The following is a 21,969-nucleotide window of genomic DNA, read 5'->3' on the forward strand; positions in this document are numbered from 1 at the left end:
ACTCACACTCAACTTGGCCCTCTTCTACTCTTCTCCAGAGGTGGAGGTTACAGAGAGTCCAGAGGACTTTGTGAAAGCCACGGCTCTCTCACTGGGAGCTGATCCCTCTGGTAGGCACCACTATGGTCTTCCTCTTCCATGCCGATGCCATTGGGTGGCTATATACAAGCGGGTTCTGCTAGGCTTGGGGCATGCCTCACGCAACCCCACAGTAACCTCACGCAAAACTGCTAAAGTACACACTATCTTATAGGAGTCCTCACAATAAAGTGTGATCACCGCTCACAAAAAAGCTAAAGCTCACTAACAATTTCACTAGGCTACATACTTCACTTAGCTCAGTGTAATTTTTTTTAAATGTATATTTTCTGATTTCATTTAACATATATAGAGAGAGGATGACAGGGAGTTGTGTCAAAGAGCAGTAGGCCAAATTCAAATGTATGCTGACAAGTGTGCCAGAGGCTGCAGCATTACAGCTAGACCAGCCAAGCCACAGCATTGTTGTTTTTTTCTCGATTTGAAGGTTGGGGGTTCAATCCCTGATCGAGTCATACCGAAGACTCAAAAAATTGAACCCGATGTGTCTCTGCAGGACACTCAGCATTAAGGCCAGGCACCACATGCTGAAATGAAATGTTTTCATCTACCTGTCAATTTAGAGATTTTTGGGGTATTTTGGTCCATTAACATTAGTCTTTTTAAAGAGTAAACATAAACATTTAAAAAACTTGATGAAACTGTATATTTTCTTTAGTTTATCATATTACCATCAACATTTTTATGGATTTGAACAAATTTAAACTGAACATACATCAATCATTTCAAAGCTCACTACATAGGATTACACATCATTTCAAAGTCCATTTCATAGAAAATGTTATAAACTGGACTACATTTAGTAACTTACTTTGGTGATTGGGTCTAAATAGGCTTTTGGCATTTGGTAGTCTTAATTCAGTGTACTTTTCTTTAACTGCCATTTCCCAAAAGTCAGACTCTTCCCACACACCAACTAATTTTCTCAGCGTCAGAAGGACCTGCTTGACCATATCAAAATTGTGTGTAGTTATCCTTAGATATATTCTCGGGACTTGCCCAGAGGGAATTGTTGATATGCCGTAAATGTTTTATTCTAGTTAACATTCTATTTGGAAAAATGCCTTTAAATGTCTTTAGTGTTTTACAGATAGAAAGATTGAAGTATTTATCCAAGTCCGGTCCTGGAGTGTCTTAACAAAATGAAACAAAAATATTTAGGCTGACTTAATCCAGTGTCTAGAATTTATTTTATTTGCGTTGTATGCAAATATGCACTATTTAATAATAAATCACCTCATTTGCATATTGTAGTAATATGTTTCAGAAAATAGTCATTCAAAAAAACATTTTATTCAACTGATAAAAGTTGATTGTGATATGATTAAAAGGATTAGCGTGTGGTGCCTGGCCTTAAGGAGATAGATTGGGGGTAAGGCCCTGTGACAGACTAGCGTCCTGTCCAGTGGATGTATTTGAAGTAGAGAGGTGATTCAGCAACACCTGGAGGACAATGGCGTTAAATAAAAAATCATTTTTATTGCTAAATGTAGAAGCAATGTGTTATGGCTTCTGGCCTTCGTCAGGGTTTTTACAGAAGTAAAACAGTCTTTTACAGAAGTAAAACAGTCTTTTACAGAAGTAAAACAGTCTTTTACAGACGTAAAACTGTAAAAGTAAAGTAGAAGTAAAACAGTATTTTTATACATTTCAAGGGACCAATCACAGTTAGTATACCAATCAAAACATGTGATTGGTTAAATCAGGGGATGTACTTGTACATCAAACTACCTCACGCTAAGGAAACAGAAGATAGGTTCCTGCCCCATGGGTCATTCTGGCTCGGGCAAGGCTACTTACCTTTATTAACACCTCAGTTAGAGACTTGTCTGCATAGTAAATAGGCTTTAAGCGTAAAATCCGCTTGGGTTGCCAGATACAGTGAAACCACTCCCATCTGTGTTGCCAGATCCAACTACACTAATAACCATAACCTCCCTTTGCTACTGTCTACCATCTGAAATACTGCATGGGAATAAAGATGCACACACATGGGTTCTTTCACTGCTTGATTTATACTTGTATAGCATTATTATTTGGGTGGCAGAAAATCTCCTTTATAACCAGAGCAAGCCCACTGGGCAAAAACTGGTTGAATCATTTTTTTAACGTAATTTCAACAACAAACAATCAATGTGATAATGTTGAATCAACATGGGAAACTGATTTAATTTTCAATAAAAATAAAAAAAACTAAATCTAATGACGTGACATTTTTTGTTGATTTCACATAGAATTCACATTCATTGACAACTCATGTAAATCAAAACTAGTTGTTGAAATTACGTCTATGCCCATTGGAAGTAGAATGGTCTGCAGGGAAAATGTGGTTATTATTGTGTTTTCAATGTAAACTCAGGCTCTAACGGGGTGTGTGTATGTGTGTATGTGTGTGTGTGTGTGTGTGTGTGTCTGCATGTGCGTGTACATGCATGTCTGTGTGGTCCTCTCAGTTCCACTCAGATCCATGGCCATACCCGAATCTCCAAGTTGGCGCTCACCAGGCGACCCGGACAGGGAGTCCCTCCACCTGGACTCTCCTGACGGCCTGGACCCCTCACCTACACACACTAGCACTCCCTTCAAACAAGGCTACGTAAGTCGCTCCGGGCTGAAATGTATCCTAGGATCAGCTTCCCCTCCCCAATCTTAACCATACCCATTAGTGGGGAAAATGCTAATCCATTTAGGGGCAACTTCCCCTTACTCCTACATAAATCTGCTCTGCTGCCCCCCTCTGGCTACACCTAGTGTTTGTGTGTGTGATTAGATTCAATTATATATTTTTATTTAGTCACCTGCACAGGGTCACAGATGTATTTGCAGTATACAGTGAAATGATTAAGTGCCGAGTGAATGAATGAAACAATAAAACATGTCATATTAATAATACACAGTTTAGAACTGCGACAATGATAAATATAAATGTCCATTGGGGTGTGGGAAATTTTCTGTTGAGAGGGGGAGGCAGTGTGCACCCAATGATGCGTTGGGCTGAGCGTACCACCCTCTGTCGTGCCTTGCGGTCAGCGGCGGTGGAGTCACCAAGCTGTGATGCAGCCCGATGGTATGCTCTCGATGGTGCTCCTGTCGAACAAGGGCCCTCGGGAACAGACCTTTCTTCAGCCTCCCGAGGTTGAAGAGTCACTGTCGTGCCTTCTTCACCATGGTTTGACCATTTCAGCTCATCGGAGATGTGTAACACAGAGAAACTGGAAGTTATTGACCATCTCCACTGCGGCCCCGTTGATGAGGATGGGGGCGTGCCCAGCCTGGTTCCTCCTGAAGTCCACAATCAGCTCCTTTGCTTTGCTGACATTGAGGGAGAGGTTGTTTACCTGGCACCACACTGTCAGAGTGCCTACCTCCTCTCTGTATGCCGTCTCGTCCTTGTGTGCATGCATGCGCATTGGTGTGTGTTACATGCTGTAACAGTGTGTCTGCGTTACAGGTGCGTCTGATGTCAGAGTGCAGTGGTAGCATCAAAAGTGTCAAAAGGGTCTCCCTGATCCTGGATGATGAGGAGCAGCCCGAGGAACAGGGCCTCACTGGCCTGACGACCGCTGACAAACAATCAGGTACCGCACACACATTGGGGGAGGAAACATGTGAACATTCTTACCTGCCGTCATGCAATATTTGCGATACACAAATAAATATATGTTACAAATGTGTGTGTGTGTGTGCCTGTGGGTGTATTTGTGTTCTCAGGGGTGATCGAGCGCTGGGAGCTGCTGCAGGCTCAGGCCAGGAGCAACCTGCTGTCTGGCCTGCGGGAGCCTTGCCAGTTGACCTCTGACCTGCGTGACATCACTTCCTGGCTGGAGTGGGTAACGCCAGAGCTGGAGAGAGTGCAGGTTCCTGAGACCCCCACCAGCATCCAAGACATGGAGGCTAGGGTCAAACAACTCAAGGTAAGGCTTCTGAATATTATACTGTACTACAGTGTCCATTTTAGGACAGCTGAGACTAAGGCTTTTTAAATATTGAAACCATACATTGCTTGTCTTTTCCATTCAAGGTAAGGAAATGAACTACATACAGTGCTCATCTTTTCCATTAATTTTGGTTTGAGGCATAATAGGGTAATAGCTGGATCTACACAACAGATAGCTGACCTGGGACGTGGACTTAACTCTAGAGAGCCACTTTTGAGGTTTAAAAACATTGGACAAATGTACATTTTGAAGTCAACTATCCCTTTAATCGTCTCTTTAAAGGGGCAATCTGCTTTGTCGTTGTTTAAGTCAGATTGCCCCTCTACCTGTCCCTTTAAAGGCCCAGTATGTAGCTTTGTGCGTGGCCCGACCAAATGTGAGTTATAGATTTGTAATTCTTATTGAAAGCAAGTCTGATAGATCCATACCATGTGCTCTATTTCTATGCTTCCCCTTCTTAAGTTTAGATTTTGCTTCAAAAATACTATATTTTTGGTAACTGAAAATATTTTTCTCAGCGGTTTAGTTGGTACAATAATTTTCGACACTATACATTGCGCGCTCTCTCTCACTCTCGCTCTCTCTCACTCCAGGAGATGCAGAAGGTATTTGCTCACTACAAGGCTGTCATGCTGTCGCTTAACCTGGACAGTCGCGAGTTGGGGGGGTGTGACGGTCCGGAGGCCCGGGAGCTAGGGGAGGGCCTGGCTAGTATGAACCAGGGCTGGATGCTGGCCTGCACTGGCCTGGAGGAGTGGCAGGACAGTCTGCGTACCACTGTCATGCGCTGTCAGGTCAGTTACTGTACAGTTACAGGACAGTGGGTAAAACTGTTTGAAATGACATATTGTCAACCAGTTTTGCCTAGAAAATACGTAATTCAACCGGTTTTGCACACTGGGAGTAAATTGTTTCTCAATTTTGGTTCCTGGGGTATAGCTCCTCAAGGTTGCACATATTTGTTATTGCCCAGCAAAAGCACACCTGATTCAACAACCCTTGCCCTTCATCAGGCGTGCTTTTGCTGGGCCAGAAGAAAAATGTCCAACCTGTCCAGATGGTAAAACTGGTAGCAATGAAGTCATTCTGATGTCTTCTGTGATGTCATGGTCTGGTTGTATGCTGATTGGAAAATGTTCTTTTTAGCGACCAGAAAAATAGATCCATACCTGGTTGTAAGGTCATCTGACGTCTCTTGAGTGTCTCTGCAGAAAATACAATTATTATTATTATGACGTCCAATGCGGCGACCTACCGTCCTATCCATGGGGTGTACTTGTAGTTCAAGCTGCCTCACAATACAGAATCAATAGATGGGTTCATGCCCCTATGGGCGGTTTTGGTTTGGACAGGATTAGTTGTCCAAGGCTTACTTACTATGCACCGACCTGAGGTCCCTGACCTTTGCCCTTTCTCCTCTAACCCACGGCAGGAGTTCCACGAGACGCTGCACTCCCTGCTGCTGTGGCTGGCCCATGCCGAGAGCAGGCGCTACGCCGTCGACATCCACCACCCGGACACGCCGCCAGGCACGCTGTTGGAGCACCGCAACACACTCACTGTGAGAGAGGGGAGTGGGAGGAGACATAGGGGAAGGGGGAGAGGGAGGGAGAATGCTGGAGGAGGGAGAATGGGGAGGATGGATAAGGGGGGAGGAGGGAGAGGGAAGAGAAAGGGGGTGTGGGGTGGTAGAGGCGATGGGAGTGGGCAGGGGGTGGTTTAGGAGAGAAAAGGGGTGATGATGGTTTGGGTGGTTAGAGTAAGGGAACTTGAGTGGAAAATTATGGAGATAGAGGGAGAAAAATGGAGGGAGTACACATGACTTGACAGAGAGAATGGGGAAACGGAAAGTTCTAACGGATAGTGCAATATACACTGAGTAGGCTGAGCAGATGGGTGGCAGGTAGCCTAGTGGTTAGAGCGTTAGACCAGTAACTGAAAGGTTTCTGGTTTGAATCCCGACAAGGCTCTGTTGCTGTGCCCTTGAGCAAGGCACTTAACCCTAATTACTCTTGTAAGTTGCTCTGGATAAGAGTGTCTGCTAAATGACTAAACAATAAAAAAATAAATGAATCCAGGTCAAAGCTATGATCCCTTATTAATGTCACTTGTTAAATCCACTTCAATCAGTGTAGATTGAGGAGGGGAGGAGACAGGTTAAAGAAAGATTTTTAAGCCTTGAGACATGGATTGTGTATGTGTGCCATTCAGAGGGTGAATGGGCAAGACAAAACATTTCAGTGCCTTTGAACGGGATATGGTAGTAGGTGCCAGGTGCACCGATTTGTGTCAGGAATTGCAATGCTGCTGGGTTATTCACGCTCAACAGTTTCCCATGTGTTTCAAGAATGGTCCACCACCCAAAGGACATCCAGCCAACTTGACACAACTGTGGGAAGCATTGGAGTCAACATGGGCTAGCATCCCTATGGAACGCTTTCAACATCTTGTAGAATCCATTCCCATGAATTGAGGCTGTTCTGAGTGGGGGGTGGGGGGGAGTTGCAACTCAATATTAATGTTTAGTATACTCATTGTAAATGTTGCACATTCCCTTATCAATGGTTTGGCCAATGAGTTTTTACATTGATAATTTTCCACGGGTTCGGAAGCTCCCCTTCGACTGATGTCTGTGTCTGTGTCTGTGTGTGTGTCCTTTTTTCCAGGGCCTGCAGAATGAGTTGCGGGCGAGACAGAGCCAGGTGGGCTCGCTCCAGGGGCTGTGGGGCCAGCTGCAGCCAGCGGAGGAGGAGGGGGTGGGGGAGGAGAGCGTAGAGGCTCGGGAGAAGCTCCACGTGACAGCCAACAAACTGTGGACGCTGCTCCGCCAGGTGGCCCACGACCTCAGCATTGTGCAGGAGCGCCTGGTAAGGAGACCCCACACCAAGTGATTTGAATTTAACATTTTTAAAAATTGCTTCTCCTTTTTCGTTTATTGAGATCATTTAAAATAAAAGTAATTTTTTTCAATGATTGAATTGGACTTTGAGTTTACTTCCTCAATTGACTAACTTCAATCGAATTGAATTTAAACCTGCCCCACAAACTTTGCTAGGGTTTGTGGTTGATTCCATTCCAATATAGACAGCTCAGAAAGTAAACTCAAACCTTTGTTGGTTTACATTCCTGATTTGAATGACTTGAAATTGAATTGACCCCAACAATGCGCTCCACGGTTTATGGATTATGCAATCCCAATCACCAGGGACCTCCACAAAGTGGTGCACATTTTTTATCTCGCCCAACAATCACCAAGCCATTGATTCGTTGGACCGGGTGTATTAGTTCTTGGCTCGAACAAAACTATGCCCCTTCTGGAGGTGCCCCAGCAATGGATTCAGAAATGACATATTGACAATGTTCTAGAAATGCACAAAGAACATTGTTTACCAGACAGAATTGGAAACACATTTAGAAGAAACATAAGAAACCAGACTGAAACGGGGAGTCTATGTGGACTTAAAGATACAGCAAGAAACGCAAGTCTTCGGGTTTACACTGCAAAGATGTCTTAAAACAAATTTGACACAACCCACATTCCTGAGTCGTGTTCATTAGGGCACGCAATGGAAATGGATTTAAGACATTTTGCAATGGAACACCAAAATGAGCGTTTCCTAATAGACAAATCCAGGTAGTCCCTTCTTGTTTCAGTCTGTTTTCTTACATTTGGTGCCTAATGAACACGACCGTGTTGCTGGCACCATGCTCCATCCAAATGAGCCCATTGAAACCCTGATTAAAGCAGTTAAGCTGTCAAAACATTGGTATTTATTAACTGTATTGCATCGGAACCAGGAGTGTGAGACTTTTATTTAATTTTCTAACCATTCAAATGAACAACCTGACGTGTTTACTGCCCTTGCTGCAGGACTGTGGGACTCTATCTGCAGGTCCGGCTGCGGCTCGAGCTGCAGTTGAAAGTGAGGGCAGAGGGCAGGCGGAGGGCAGTCAGTCCCCGTCTAATGCCAGTCAAGAGGAGAGCACCAATACCACACCAACCTCAGCTGGCAGAAGGTACGGACCAGATAGTTTAAATTTCTTCAGTTCAAAAATGCTTTATTACAATAGGTAATCACGCAGTGCAAATAGAATATACAGTATATAACAGAAAATATAAAACATAGAAATGATTATTGTCAATGTTGAGATGATTATAGACACTTGGGCTGGAATCCAATTGAAGGTGCACTGCAGTGCTGCACTACCGACAACGTGCCTTTAAAAAGCTCTTTCCCCCCCATGTTCAGAGATCCCATTCATGAATGTCGGCTCAAGTGTTAATTGCCTTTAAAAGGCGCTTTCTCTGTAATGTAGTGGGCAGCGCTGCAACGCGCCTTTGAATGAATTCCTGCTTTGATGTAATGATAAAAGGTTAGTGGTCTCAAGACTTTTTACGTGGAGGCTGAAGTTGCCCCTAGACACTGATCTTTGGTGAGATTTGCATTTCCCCCACTAATAGTTAAGGTTAGGATTGGGTGAGGGGAAACTAATCCTAGATACGTACCTGGGGAAAACTTCATCCCAAAACAGTTGTTATGGTCTATGGAGGTCGTCTGTGGAGGATTCCTGTATGTTTTAACTGATGATTTGCCTAAATACTGTTCTTCGTCCCTTGTCTTGGACCTCCAGGGGGGAGAAGAGGGACCCAACCCCACCTCGGTCCTTCTTCTACCGCGTGCTACGAGCCGCCTTCCCCCTACACCTCCTCCTCCTCCTGGTCCTAGTGCTGGCCTGCCTGGTGCCCCTGGCTGAGAACGACCACAGCTGCACACTGTCCAACAACTTTGCCCGCTCCTTCTACCCCATGTTGCGCTACACCAATGGCCCACCACCCACCTGATACAAACACACACACTGACATGAGTGGCCTGCTTCCAAAGCTAACCCATCGATACTCTCTGCTTAAGAGCTGGAGAGAGGACATTGTTACGGTCCCAAAATTGTATTTTAAATATCTATATTTATAGATTTGAATTTATAATTAATTTATTCCCTTAAAAGCCATACCGATGTTCAATTTCTATCAAACAATTGATGTGATCCACCCATTTGGAACTCTTGCCGCTAACGTCACTAGCAAGTACTGTATTTCAAAGGAGACTTGTTTTTGTGAGGTTGTGTTCTGCTTGTAAAGATTTCTATCATAATGATTTGCCCTTCAAGCCATGTATTGAAGTAGCAGTCTGTTGTAGGACCTATCCAGTCCACAACAGCTTTATATTGATGTTCTTTCAGAATGATGTCACCTGCACTCATTCAAAAATGCCTTCTGTAAGCTTCTACTATTCAAATGGTCAAATTTTGCGACCCTTTGACTTGGCTGTGCGAGTGAAATGTTTAGTTGGTTGCACTGGTGTGAGCTGCACATTCTACCTGGTCGCCTCAATCAAAACGTGCAATTTTTTGGAGGCGGATAAATCCAATGAATTTGTTAAAGTAAAGTGCATTATCCTCATGATTCCTGTAATACATGTGTCTGCCCTGCCTCTGTGCCTGCCTGTTTCGCTGGGACCGGCTGTAATAATGAGTCTCTCACACTCTTCTCCCCCCTCGTGATTGTATAACATTTAAAAAACAACACTTTGGAAGTAACTAGTCTCAGCTTTCTGTAGGTATCATTTTTTTTCTCAACGATCATAATTGAGCTCAAAGCACACTGTTTTATAATTATCTGATATGGCTTTGAAATACAGAGAGTGTGAAATGTTGCATGAGCCATTGCAAGTGCAGTAAACCTCATTGCAGTTTTTTTTAGGACATTACATTTACTGTTAGATTAATACATGGCTACTAGCAGTAGGTGTTATGTTTGGAGTTAGCGATCTAGCTAATGTGTTTTGGAGTTTCCACTTCCTCCGGTGGTGAAATAGCACCAATTAAACTAGGCCTATATATAATATTAGTGCACATAACGATAAAGCCAAATTCATCTTTATTTCACAAAAAAAACATATTTTTTTTTAAATCGGGAAATTCTAGAGCCCTATTTTGACAGTAAAATACAACAAAAAAATAGCCTAATTGTCAACCCACTGGATTAGGTTACGTACCAAAATATTTTTAATCATGCAATCCTGCTTGGACATGTTAGAAGTAATAACTTGTTTATTGAAAACAATTTCAGTAGTCCCTTACACTTAATGATGCATTGTGAATGACATTATAAGAGGATGACTGAATGACTGACCCTGCTAATTGTATTGGGGGGGTGTTATCACCAGATCATGGGCTGGTGTCACCAGCTGAAGAAGTTAGTGGCACCAGTGAAACACCTAGGAAACATTTTAGTCTGGAGGCCTGGGTCAGTGTGTATGAAGTATGTGCACTGTATTATTTCCAAATAATATAATTTTGATGTCCTTCACCTCTGAACCTGCACAAGCATTCGTAGCAGTTAAATCATATATCAGAAAGTGTATATTGAGGTAGCCAACATGAACGGGTGCCATTTTGACACCAGATTGTTTTTTTAAAAAAATATGGAAGACATGTTGTTAAACTGTACGTCTTTATTATTGTCCTCTCCTATACTGCGGTCCCTGGAAATATGGAGCCACTGTTCCACACATCGATACTGTGTAACCAATCAAGAGCACATCTGTCAAACTGAATATTTTGTAAGGGGGAGAATTTGAAGAGCGGAAGAGTATATCTTTCACGATAATGAGACATTGGCAGACTGTAGGGTAGATACCAGTAGTAACCAAGACACTGTTATAAATTGGTGCAGAAATAAATAATAGCAGTTTTCATTTCAATTTCTAAAAGTAGAAATCTACTCTTTAAATTAGAAAAAAAAAATGAATTCAGTAATCATTTTTGCGAAAAGACATTTCCATGGCTGCATAATGTACAGTTGAGTAGGACACTTAAGCCCTAAAGATGGTGGTGTGCTAAATGATTTAGGCTCTCAAACAATGAACTGTATATGTATGCCGCTTTTCTCTGGCAATAAACATTGTTTGTCTTACTGAACAAAAACTCCAAGGGCGTATTCTGTGGAGACTATTGAAGATGGTAATTGTCTAGCTTGATGCTAAGGATGCACACACACACCATCTCTGAATTTGTTTCCTAGATCACTTTAGAACAATACACAAAAGCTACTGATCCCCTGGTGCTACATACTAAATATAAATAACAGTATAGAATGGAGACTGTTAAAAGGAATACACTACACAAAAAACTATATTTTTGTATTTTGTTAATTTGTCACATGCAAAATACTGACACGCACAATTTAACAAAATGCTTAATATAGTTTGAGTGTTTTTGAGTGTACTATTTCTTGAGCGCAAGGACACTGTTCTTGAGAAAGGACCCCACTGGCACAAAAAGTTCATAATTTATTTTTTATTCTTCAAAGAAACATACTCCTGTGCGACGGTGGGAGAAAATCCACATAAAAATTCACATTGGGAAACCTTTAAACATTTAAAGCACTCACGTTACAGTTGAAAAAGCATGTGTATCCTTATCCTGCTGGCAGTGTACAGCATTCTCAGAGATCGTTCAAAGCAGAATGCACAGCTGGGCTACAAATGGCTCAGTCATTGGGAAAGTGAAAGGACTTGTGCACAGCTGACTAGTTGAATTAAAAATAGTTAACTCAAAAACATTTCTTGCCTTGAGAGGAGTCTACTGTTGGTGTTGACAAAGATCAATGGTGTTTGTCTTATAGTATTAAACAGCTGATGTGAGCTATGGCCTAGACTCAGATCAGACCTGCATTAACCCACGATAAATGACAACTGCATAGCATATTGCTTTTGTTTGGACGAGGTCTGGGGTAACTGCGTTGGAGCTGTCAAATCGGCGAGCACCCACTCTTGTGGTCATTGTCCCGAAACCAAACCCATCCTTAAATCCCACCCGTGTTAGAAGTTCAGAATGAGAAAGTGTAGGCTATGTAGAAATGACACCGCCCAAACAAAATAAATGATATGCAATGCAGTTGTCGGTTATCACGGGTTAACTCTGAACTGGTTGAATCTAGGCCTTAGTTAACCATTTTTCTAAATGACAGACTAAATGGACCCAGAGATAGCAATTAGCACCCGCATACTATTTTAGATCTCATGTTAAAGAGTAGAACCTCGAGTTACGGACTGACCGATCAAACGGGAAATATGGAACCGGGAAATGTATTATTAATTGCAAAGAAAACGTAAATGTTGCTCATGCGCCTGAGTCTGTAGATTACAGAAACGTAAATGTTTTTTTTACTAAATGGTTAGAAAATACATGTTAATAAGTAATTCATATTGTCTACAAAGGTTTGATGCGTTAAATCCATGTCAAAGTAAAGAATACGTCAGCATTCTGAACAACCTCCATTCCCGAAGAGTTCATATCTCCTGAGGTCCTATACTGTACTTTGTTATTGATGCTAGAAATCCCCCCAAAATGAGACATTACAAATTAAAAGTGTGGGATGCAGCTATGGCTGTCTGGTCATCAAAAGTAAATAATATGCTTCCTCGACCAGAGTAAATATAGCCTAGGTAGGTAATATAGCGCTACTGAAAGGAAATTGGCTAAATTAGCACAGGAAATAAAGCTAGCACTCTGCTTTTCTATTACTACAAGCTTGGCAAAAGCAGACTGCAACATAGTTGATTATTAAGGCTTTAATTCAACAACAAAAAACTATGTGAGAACTAGGCGTTCGTCTGAAGCCGAAAATATATCATTAGGCCATATGTGTTTTTGGATATAGGCCTAATTTAAATGTGCATTATTGTAGCGTCACCATCTTTATTGCAAAATGAAATAAACACAATTTTAAGCTACATATTCATTTGACAGAGGTAATGAACTGTCCATTGATCAGCACAGCAATATATAAAACAGGACCATGTTAGTAAAACAAGTGGTTCTGAGTTTAAGTCAATATTACGCAGATAAACTAACGGTAACAGAAATAAAGAATGCAGACAGGCTCTATATACACTGAGTATACCAAACATGAGGAACACATTCCTAATATTCAGTTGTTTTGATTGTGATCCTATTGTGTGTATCTTTAGGACCTCACATTAGTTGAATGTATCATTGGCATTCTAAGGCCTGGATTCAATCCAATGCATGTTGTAGAGTGTTTACCGTGACCATACATTTAGGAATATTGCCTTTAAAAGCTGCATTGTCGACAGCGCTGACATGACTCGGGTTGAATCCTGGCCTAAATATTGTCAGGTGTGAGGACAACACAAAGCTGATGAATGGATGGAAAGGCCCAGTTAGCAGGTGGGTTATGTTATAGGCAACACCTTACTTGAACCAGTCATAATCACCCCTACATAATACTGTTATCACAAAGACATAACAGATATAATAAACAGTCAGGACAGCTGATGTGTGCGTTTAAGACAAGCTGGTCGCTATGTAGAAGGCACAATCTAAACACTTTCTTGGTCGCCAGTAGCAACCACACAAAGTACAACAGGTCTAAAACAAAACACACAAATAAATGTATTTTCTACTTCGGGTTCGCACGCCTAAGACCCTCCCTCCAAAACTGTCAAGATGACACCGTTTTTTAAACCGGGAATTGAGCTTGTACTGGGCCTTATTGGGCCAGTCATAAATAAAGTGGTACATAAACATAACAGCGTTGCACTGTGCTCTTTGAAAGGCGTGAGTCTTATTACAATATTACAATTATTGTATCTCTTCATTTCACCATGCTTTCTTCCCGGTAGGAATAAACACAGAAACAACATTGTGGTCAGAATTCGATCACATTGCCCACGTATGAAGGGCTGAGTTTTAGCTGAGACACGCGGACGTAAAACTGACATTCAAGTAAGTCCCAAATTAATTTGTATGAATGTTTGAGTCACACTCCCATTACTAAAGATGGGATTGGACCCATAGGCACTTTTTGCGAAGGAATTAAAAAATCTTCCGTCTTAATTTGCATCTTTATTTGAGGAGACAAAATAGTGTCATTTAGATTTTTATTGTTGATTCAAACAGGACTTTGTCCCACTGTGTATGATGATATTATTATTGTGGAGTCCACCTTTAAGGGAATGTGTTCTAGAGTGGAATGACAGTAGCGTGACCCTTCACCTCCACCTTTTCAGCTGGAAATATATTTGTTTATTAGGACATGTGCCTAATTTGCGTACTGTATGCAAAGTTTGAAGCTATACAGATGGTGGAACAAAAACCTAAGGGTAAAGCAAAGGAATAAGATCTTGAGGTGAAGTATATAGTTTTAAAATGTGTTTTTCTTTCTTCCATGACAGTTAAACAATTTGAACCAGTGCAAATGGCCATCTATCTTTTGATTGTCACTCAAAGTTATATTTATTTATATTGATGCTTTATTTATACAGATTATCCCATTGACAGTAAAAAAATAAACAACACGTCACACACCGGATAGGTGCAGCGAATATGGGTTGTTTTACAGGGTCAGCCATGGTAGTATGGCACCCCTGGAGCAAATTAGGATTAAGGGCACATCGACAGATTTTGCACGTTGTCGGCTCAGGTTATTGGCCCAACGCTGTAACGGCTAGGCTACCTGTCGCCCTCCGACAGTACAAAAGAAGAGGGGAGAGTCCATGATGACTGTTTCTGTGTCCCAGTAGGCTACTCCTAACTGCCTTCCTCTCATCTCCTTTCCCTCATTGCCACTCATCCACTGATGTTTAATTTCAGACTTTCTCGTATATTCTACTTTCAAACTAGTCTGGCTGATACCGAACTTGAAGTCTCCTGACTTCAGAGTCTGGAAAGGCTGTTTTGATGTTGTCAGGACGATGCGTTGATAATGAAGGGCTGTGCTTTTGCTGGTTGGTTCTCACTCAAACACACGAGCGCCACTCCCTTCCATTACAACTGTTGGATCTTCAAATCCAAACAATGAGAGGTCTCAAGCCCCTGGGGGGAAAAAACAGTTCATAAAACTAAATTGATGAGTCCGCTCAATTTCTGAGCAAATGTTGCATTAACAAACTGCCTCCTTTCCAGACCAGTCAGTCACAACTTTTCCTCGCTGTGTGGTCACGTGGGTCGCCCCAGCTAGGCTACATTCAAACCTGATCATAAACCAAAAGACAGCTTTAGCAGGGACAATAAATATTGTTATATTTTTTATGTTTGCGGCCTCCGAGAAAACAGTCAAGAACAGTGCTAATGCCTGAAAGGAGTTTTCATTGGATAGCATTGGGATGCAGCCCCTCCCAGGCACGATCTGAAAAACCCTTATACTCGTTCCAGTTCCTCTGTTTCAGAGTGGTGTTAAAAGCCGTTCCAAGAAGTAGCCGTCCACAAGGGTCTCAGTCACATTCTCTCCATTGTCCTTTTTGCTGCTAGAGATCCATTTTTCACCACTAATAAAGTGACAAAGAGGAAAGGACAGAGAAAGGGAGGGGATAATAGCAGGTTGGCGTCAGAAAATAAGAGTTCTTTGTCTTTTTGAGATCTCTGAAATTAAGGATCTATTAAGAGAGACACACACACACACACACACACACACACAGGCTTGAAGCCAGGGTAAGCCACGTTGCGGCACCCTTGAAGTTGTTTGAGGGGTTTAAGTGCCTTGCTCAAGGGCAAAACGGCAGGAGAAGGAATGACATGAGACAGGAGTGTATACCTGTCTTTCTACCGGGGTCCCTGCAGTCCAATTGCTCCTGCTGTTGAGGCTCGCTTCTGCTGCTGGGGGTCCATGTCTGGCCGGGGCAGCTGCTGAGGTGGTGGGCTGCGGGTGGCTCACCTCTGGACAGGGGCCCACTGAGTTGGCTTGGTGGGGCAGCCGTGGGCTGTGCATGATGTGGGCATCCAGCATCTCCAGCAGCAGGTCGTACAGGGGCACCATGTTCTTCATCTTCATGCAGTGCAGGTGGTCCATGCCCTTGTTACTGCACAATGAGCAAAGACAGAGGTCATGTACACTCACTGCTTTTCGTGATACAGAAGAAAAGAAAATACACAGAAATGGGCAAAGATTCAATCAGATCAAGTATTAACCGGTGATAGCTGACACCTGCATGCTAATGTTTTAGCGGTGTCTTGGTGGAACTGGTTAGAGCTGTCAAATCGGTGAGCAGCTGCTCTTGTTGCTCATTGTCGTGTTAGAAGTTCCGAATGAGAAAGTGTAGCCTAGAGTGCCTTCAGGAAGAATTCACACCCCTTGACTTATTCCAAAAAAATGTGCGTTATAGCCTGAATTCAAAATTGATTCAATATATTTTTTTTTCAGCCATCTACACACAATACCTCATAATGACAAAGTCAAAACATGTTGTTAGACATTTTTGCTAATGTATTGAAAATTGAATCTCATTATCCTACCCCTGAGTCAATACATGTTAGAATCACCTTTGGCAACTATTACAGCTGTGAGTCTTTCAAGAGGTGTACAAGTCTCTTAAGAGAATTGTACACCTGGATTGTATAATATTTGTACATTGTTATTATAAAAATTCTCACAAGTTGGTTGTTGATCATTGCTAGACAGCCATTTCCAAGTCTTGCCATAGATTTTGAGCCAATTTAAGTCAAAACTGTAATTAGGCCATTCAGGAACATTCAATGTTGTCTTGGTATCTTTAGGTTATTGTCCTGCTGAAAGGTGAATTTGACTCCCAGTGTCAGTTGGAAAGCAGACAATCAGGTTTCCCTCTAGGATTTTGCCTGTGCTTAGATCTATTCTGTTCCTTTTCATCCTAAAATACTCCCTAGTCCTTGCCGATTACAAGCGTATCCATAACATGATGCAGCATGCTTGAAAATATGAAGAGTGGTACTCAGTGATGTGTTGTGTTGGATTTGCCCCAAACATAACGCTTTGTATTCAGGACAAAGGTCATTTCTATACCAGTTTTGCTTTAATGCCTTATGCATGTTTTGGAATATTTGAATTCTGGCCTCATGGTTCCTTCCTCTCCAGCAACTGAGTTAGGAAGGACGCCTGTGCCTTTGTTGTGACTGGGTGTATTGATACACAATCCAAAGTGTAATTAATAACTTCACCATGCTCAAAGGGATATTCAATGTCTGCTTTTTTTTTTACCCATCTACTAATAGATGCCTTTCTTTGCGAGTCACTGGAAAACCTCCCTGGTTTTTGTGGTTGAATCTATGTTTGAAATTCACTGCTCGATTGAGGGACCTTACAGATAATTGTATGTGTTGGGCACAGAGATGAGACAGTCATTCAAAAATCATGTTAAACACTACTACTATTATTGAGTCCATGCAACTTCTGTGACTTGTTAAGCACAATTTTACTCCTGAACTTATTTAGGGTTGCCATAACCTAAGGAGTTCATTAGTTATTGACTCAAAACATTTCAGCTTTTCATTTTTAATTCATTTGTAAACATTTCTAAAAACATAATTCCACTTTGACAATAATGGGGTATTGTGTGTAGGCCAGTGTCACAAAATCTCAATTTAATGAATTTTCAAATCAGGCTGTAACACAACAAAATGTGGAAAGTCAAGGGGTGTGAATACTTTCTGAAGGCAATGATAGAAATAAAGACGCTCAATATCTTGCGACATTGATCGCAAGATATTAGCTCCTTGTCCCTTAGCCTCTTAATAATTGCGTAATGGTAAACCTAGACACGTGCATTTTATAGTGTTCTGAGTGGTGACCTTGGTTAGATCCATTTTATGGGCCTATAGTATTCAAATGATAATGGAGTCAGATGGTATATCATATTAGGGTCGTAGACCCCTACACTCTGTCATCCTCAGACAAAGTCAATTTTCACTTATCTACATAGTTCCGACACCACCAAAACAACCGCGATGTGGATGTCAGCTAAAGCGGATCTGATTGAGTAGAGCCCATGGTCTTCATCAGATTACCTTGTAAACACCATGTTGGTTGAAAATCTTTTTCTGTATAACGCAAGCTTAATTAAAAGATCACTCGTGGTAGCAGCAAACAGTCGTGATGGTTGTCTCAGTCGTGGCGGTAGTGACAATGTGGTGGCTCAATCTTGACGGCGGTGACCGTATTGAAAATTTGACTATACCGTAGTGGCAAAATGATAACTGGCTAGTGTGATAGTTTTGATCGTATTTTGCCTGAGCGGTAACTACAAAGTGTGACGGAGGTGACTATATTGTAACTGCCAAGAGTGAAGATGGTGACTGTATTATGCCTGAGCGATAACTTGTGAGTGCAATGATGGTGACTGAGAGGTAACTTGCGAGTGTGACAGCGGTGGCCATATTGTGGCTACTGTACCTGACGTGGCGGATGTGTGACAGCAGCATCAGCAGGTGGGCGAGGCGCGCAGACTGCTGCTGAAAGCTGAGGCCTGTCTTTGCGATGGCCCACACCAGTGCGTCTGTTACGGCATCCAGCAAGCGCAGGAGCTTCGAGCGACTCTGCAGCTCTTCACTCCCCTCCGAGGAGCTCAGGCACATGTCTGCGACCACAAAACACACACAGTTGAGAAAATAAAGAAAAAACGTAATTGTAGTTGTCGCAATGACTCAAAACCACATTAGCCCTCTGCACTAAAGCCAAGCCTTTATCTCTGGGAGCTAGCAAAAATCTTCAGGTCTCAGGAAAGGTGACTTATTGTGCAAGCACATTTCACCAAACCACCTTTGCTACACTTCATAAATAATTTCCAACATGTAGCATTATTAAATGCGATTACTTTGGTTACAGTTAAGTGAAACAAAATGTTATTTTTCGTGATCCACTGACCTTGAAACAGGTTCTGACTGTTAGGTCTTTAAGTGTTAAACAGTAACTATGATGGGAGTAGAGAGAGACAGTGTTCTCATTAGGCCTTGTCAGAGTGAGTTATTCCTCTGGTTGTCCTTGCCAACCCTCCCTAGACTCCCAAACAGATAGGATTACACTGGATAAATGGTCCAACAGACTTGTGGTTAATCTTGATATGCATGATATAAATAAATAAAATGGGAAGTAAAAAATACTTATAAAGATGCAGTACCGACAGACAAAAGTACAGACAGAAGGCCAGACAAACAGATGCATAACACACAAACACACACTCATGCGCAAACACAAACACACACATTAACACCCACGTACTGGAGTTGAGGAGGATCATGGCCTTGAGGCAGACGTACTCCTCCCTCTGCAGCTTGAGCTCTCTGAACCTGGAGGTGGCAGCTAGCAGCATGTCAAAGATATCCACGAAACCCTGCACACAGCTCCCCTCTTCCCTGAAAACACAGACACACAGTCACACTGCATTTGAATACTTCTTTTGGATCCACTGTGAAAATATTTTAGAAATCATACAGATGCTTAATCCAGGAGTAGAGAGAGGGTGGTCACCTGTTCAGGCTGAGGTCGGGGGAAAAAATGAGCCTACCAGGGTGGTCCACAGACCTCCACATGAGCCCTAGCATCAGCACCTCCAACCAGCAGCACTCCAACAGGTGCACCTGGTCGAACAGGCACAGGTCCACAAATCCTGTAAAGACATAGCAGGGCCCGTATTCATAAAGCGTCTCAGAGCGCTGATCTAGGGTCAGACTCAATCCATAGTGCTGAAGAGCTGCGCTACAGCACGTTTCAAATTTAAAGGCAATGTTCCCGCATACTGCTCACGGTACACGCGGTTTTGTTGTTCGCAATGTAATAATGATACTCAAAAAAGTCATATTTATGAACAGCAAACAGTGAGTAGATTATGGCTCCGTACACACTCAGGTAGAACTGATATACAACACATTTGACACAATGATTGTGACACCATTTATGTTTGTGATACATTGGAGTGTTTGTCAGAACAAAAATGTTTACACTACCATTGTGCACAACCTATTACTTCAATGCAGAATATCTCTCCACTGTATCACAACCGTTGTGTCCAATGCGTTGTACATCAGCTGCACAGCCATTTACATATGACCTTTTACTTTACTTCAACCCTAGCAGACAATGGGGTTCCACAGCATAACATAATAACAGAACATTATTACACTGTTATGCCAGAAAATGTTAAGAAAAATGTATTCAATTGATTCAGGTTACTCAACAGTAGGCTGTACTTAACGCTCTGTCACTCTGTTATTGTCACACCCATTGACAGAGGATACACATATAGGCTTTACATGGACACAGGAACACAATACTTTTCGGCCTCCTGTTCATTGTGTCAATGTTTTATACAGTTTTTCTGCTGTACTCAACTTGTGCACAAAGAATGGAATAGAATTGAACATATGATGCTAGGAAAGTATTGTTTTTTAATTGTGGATGAAAAACAGACAATAAATCAATCAACACCAACCTGGGATCTTCTTGGCCCAGCTGATCATGTGGACCAGCTCTTTGTCGGCCAGGTTGGTGAGTGACATCATGACGTTGGCCTCCGTCAGGGGCCTCCTCATGTCCTTCTGGAGGAAGATCTCCGGTGGCTCTGCCGCCATGATCCGGCCAATCAGCTGCTCCGGGGTTAATACTGTGGGGCAGAGTTCCTTGATTGGCTCGCTCCCCTCAGCTAGGACCCGCTTGGGCCCGCTAGCAGTGCCCCGGGTGAAGAAGCGACCCACGCGCCTCGGTTGATGACCCCGGTAGCTGCTGCGGTCGCGACGCATACCTGAGGGAAAAAGGAGGTGTTGAAAAACAAATTATAGTCCCACTAAGCGCAAATCAGATGGGATGGTGTATCACTGCAGAATGCTGGTTAAGTGTGTCTTGAATTCTAAATAAAATCACTGACAATGTCACCAGCAAAGCAACCCACACCATCACACCTCCTCCTCCATGCAGAGATCATCCGTTCATCTACTCTGCATTTCACAAAGACATGGCGGTTGGAACCAAAAATCTCAAATTTGGACAGACCAAAGGAAACATTTCCACCGGTCTAATGTCCATTGCTCGTGTCTCTACTTATTATTTGTGTACTTTAGTAGTGGTTTCTTTGCAGCAATTTTTTTGTGACAGCACTTGAAGAAACTTTCAAAGTTCTTGAACTGTTCCGGATTGACTGACCTTCGTGTCTTAAATTAATGATGGACTGTCATTTCTCTTTGCTTATTAGAGCTGTTCTTGCCATAATTTGGAATAAAAGGAAATAAATTCCCCAAATTAACAAGACACAACTGTTAATGGAAATCCATTCCATACCTCGTGAAGCTGGTTGAGATAATTCCAAGAGTGTGCAAAGCTGTCATCAAGGCAAAGGGTTGATACTTTGAAGAATCTCAAATATAAAATATATTTAGATTTGTTTAACACTTTTTTGGTTACTACATGATTCCGTATGTTTTATTTCATAGTGTTGATGTCTTCACGATTATTCTACATTGTAGAAAATAGTAAAAATGAAGAAAAACCCTGCAATGAATCGATCGGTATCCAAACTTTTGACAAGTACTGTAGTACTGTAATTGGGCTCAGGTGCATTCTCTTTCCATTGATCATCCTTGAGATGTTTCTACACCTTAAATGGAGTCCACCTGTGGTAAATGCAATTTATTGGACATGATTTGGAAAGGCACACACCTGTCTATATTAGGTCACACAGTAGACAGTGCATGTCAGCGCAAAAACCAAGCCATGTGGTCGAAGGAATTGTCCGTAGAGCTTCGAGACAGGATTGTGTCGAGGCACAGATCTGGATAAGGGTACTAAAACATTTCTGCAGCATTGAAGGTCCCCAAGAACACAGTGACCTCCATCATTCTTAAATGGAAGAAGTTTGGAAACACCAAGACTCTTCTAGAGCTGGCCGCCCGGTAAAACTGCGAAATCGGGGGAGAATGGCCTTGGTCAGGGAGGTGACCAAGAACCCGATGGACACTCTGATGGCGCTCCAGAGTTCATCTGTGGAGATGGGAGAACCTTCCAGAAGGACAATCATCTCTGCAGCACTCCACCAATCAGACCTTTATGTTAGTGTGGCCAGACAGAGGCCACTCCTCAGTAAAAGGCACATGACAGCCCCATGACAGA

At 42.3% G+C, this 21,969-nt stretch overlaps 2 protein-coding genes across 16 annotated transcripts in view; one reads left to right on the plus strand and one right to left on the minus strand.

The window, feature by feature from the left end:
- Positions 1–11,021, plus strand: part of LOC139415226 (spectrin repeat containing, nuclear envelope 2a) — a 226,507-nt gene extending 215,486 nt beyond the window's left edge. For 11 of the 13 annotated variants that reach the window (XM_071163142.1, XM_071163145.1, XM_071163146.1 and 8 more), the window contains 9 exons: positions 39–110; positions 2,553–2,695; positions 3,551–3,677; positions 3,811–4,013; positions 4,631–4,831; positions 5,470–5,598; positions 6,704–6,904; positions 7,909–8,054; positions 8,670–11,021. In XM_071163142.1, the coding sequence (XP_071019243.1) occupies positions 39–110; positions 2,553–2,695; positions 3,551–3,677; positions 3,811–4,013; positions 4,631–4,831; positions 5,470–5,598; positions 6,704–6,904; positions 7,909–8,054; positions 8,670–8,880 (1,433 nt within the window). In that variant the 3' untranslated portion in view covers positions 8,881–11,021. The remainder of the gene's footprint in view (positions 1–38; positions 111–2,552; positions 2,696–3,550; positions 3,678–3,810; positions 4,014–4,630; positions 4,832–5,469; positions 5,599–6,703; positions 6,905–7,908; positions 8,055–8,669) is intronic. The other 2 variants (XM_071163152.1, XM_071163147.1) reach the window with 2 other exon arrangements.
- Positions 11,022–11,378: 357 nt separating this feature from the next.
- Positions 11,379–21,969, minus strand: part of LOC139415229 (estrogen receptor 2a) — a 38,414-nt gene continuing 27,823 nt past the window's right edge. For all 3 annotated transcript variants that reach the window (XM_071163158.1, XM_071163156.1, XM_071163157.1), the window contains 6 exons: positions 20,300–20,608; positions 19,339–19,477; positions 19,090–19,223; positions 18,265–18,448; positions 15,655–15,919; positions 11,379–15,388 (listed from right to left, as the gene is read on the minus strand). In XM_071163158.1, coding sequence (XP_071019259.1) covers positions 15,383–15,388; positions 15,655–15,919; positions 18,265–18,448; positions 19,090–19,223; positions 19,339–19,477; positions 20,300–20,608 — 1,037 coding nt within the window. In that variant the 3' untranslated portion in view covers positions 11,379–15,382. The remainder of the gene's footprint in view (positions 15,389–15,654; positions 15,920–18,264; positions 18,449–19,089; positions 19,224–19,338; positions 19,478–20,299; positions 20,609–21,969) is intronic.

The sequence above is a fragment of the Oncorhynchus clarkii genome, chromosome 8 (genome assembly GCF_045791955.1).
Source record: "Oncorhynchus clarkii lewisi isolate Uvic-CL-2024 chromosome 8, UVic_Ocla_1.0, whole genome shotgun sequence".
NCBI classification, from domain to species: domain Eukaryota; kingdom Metazoa; phylum Chordata; class Actinopteri; order Salmoniformes; family Salmonidae; genus Oncorhynchus; species Oncorhynchus clarkii.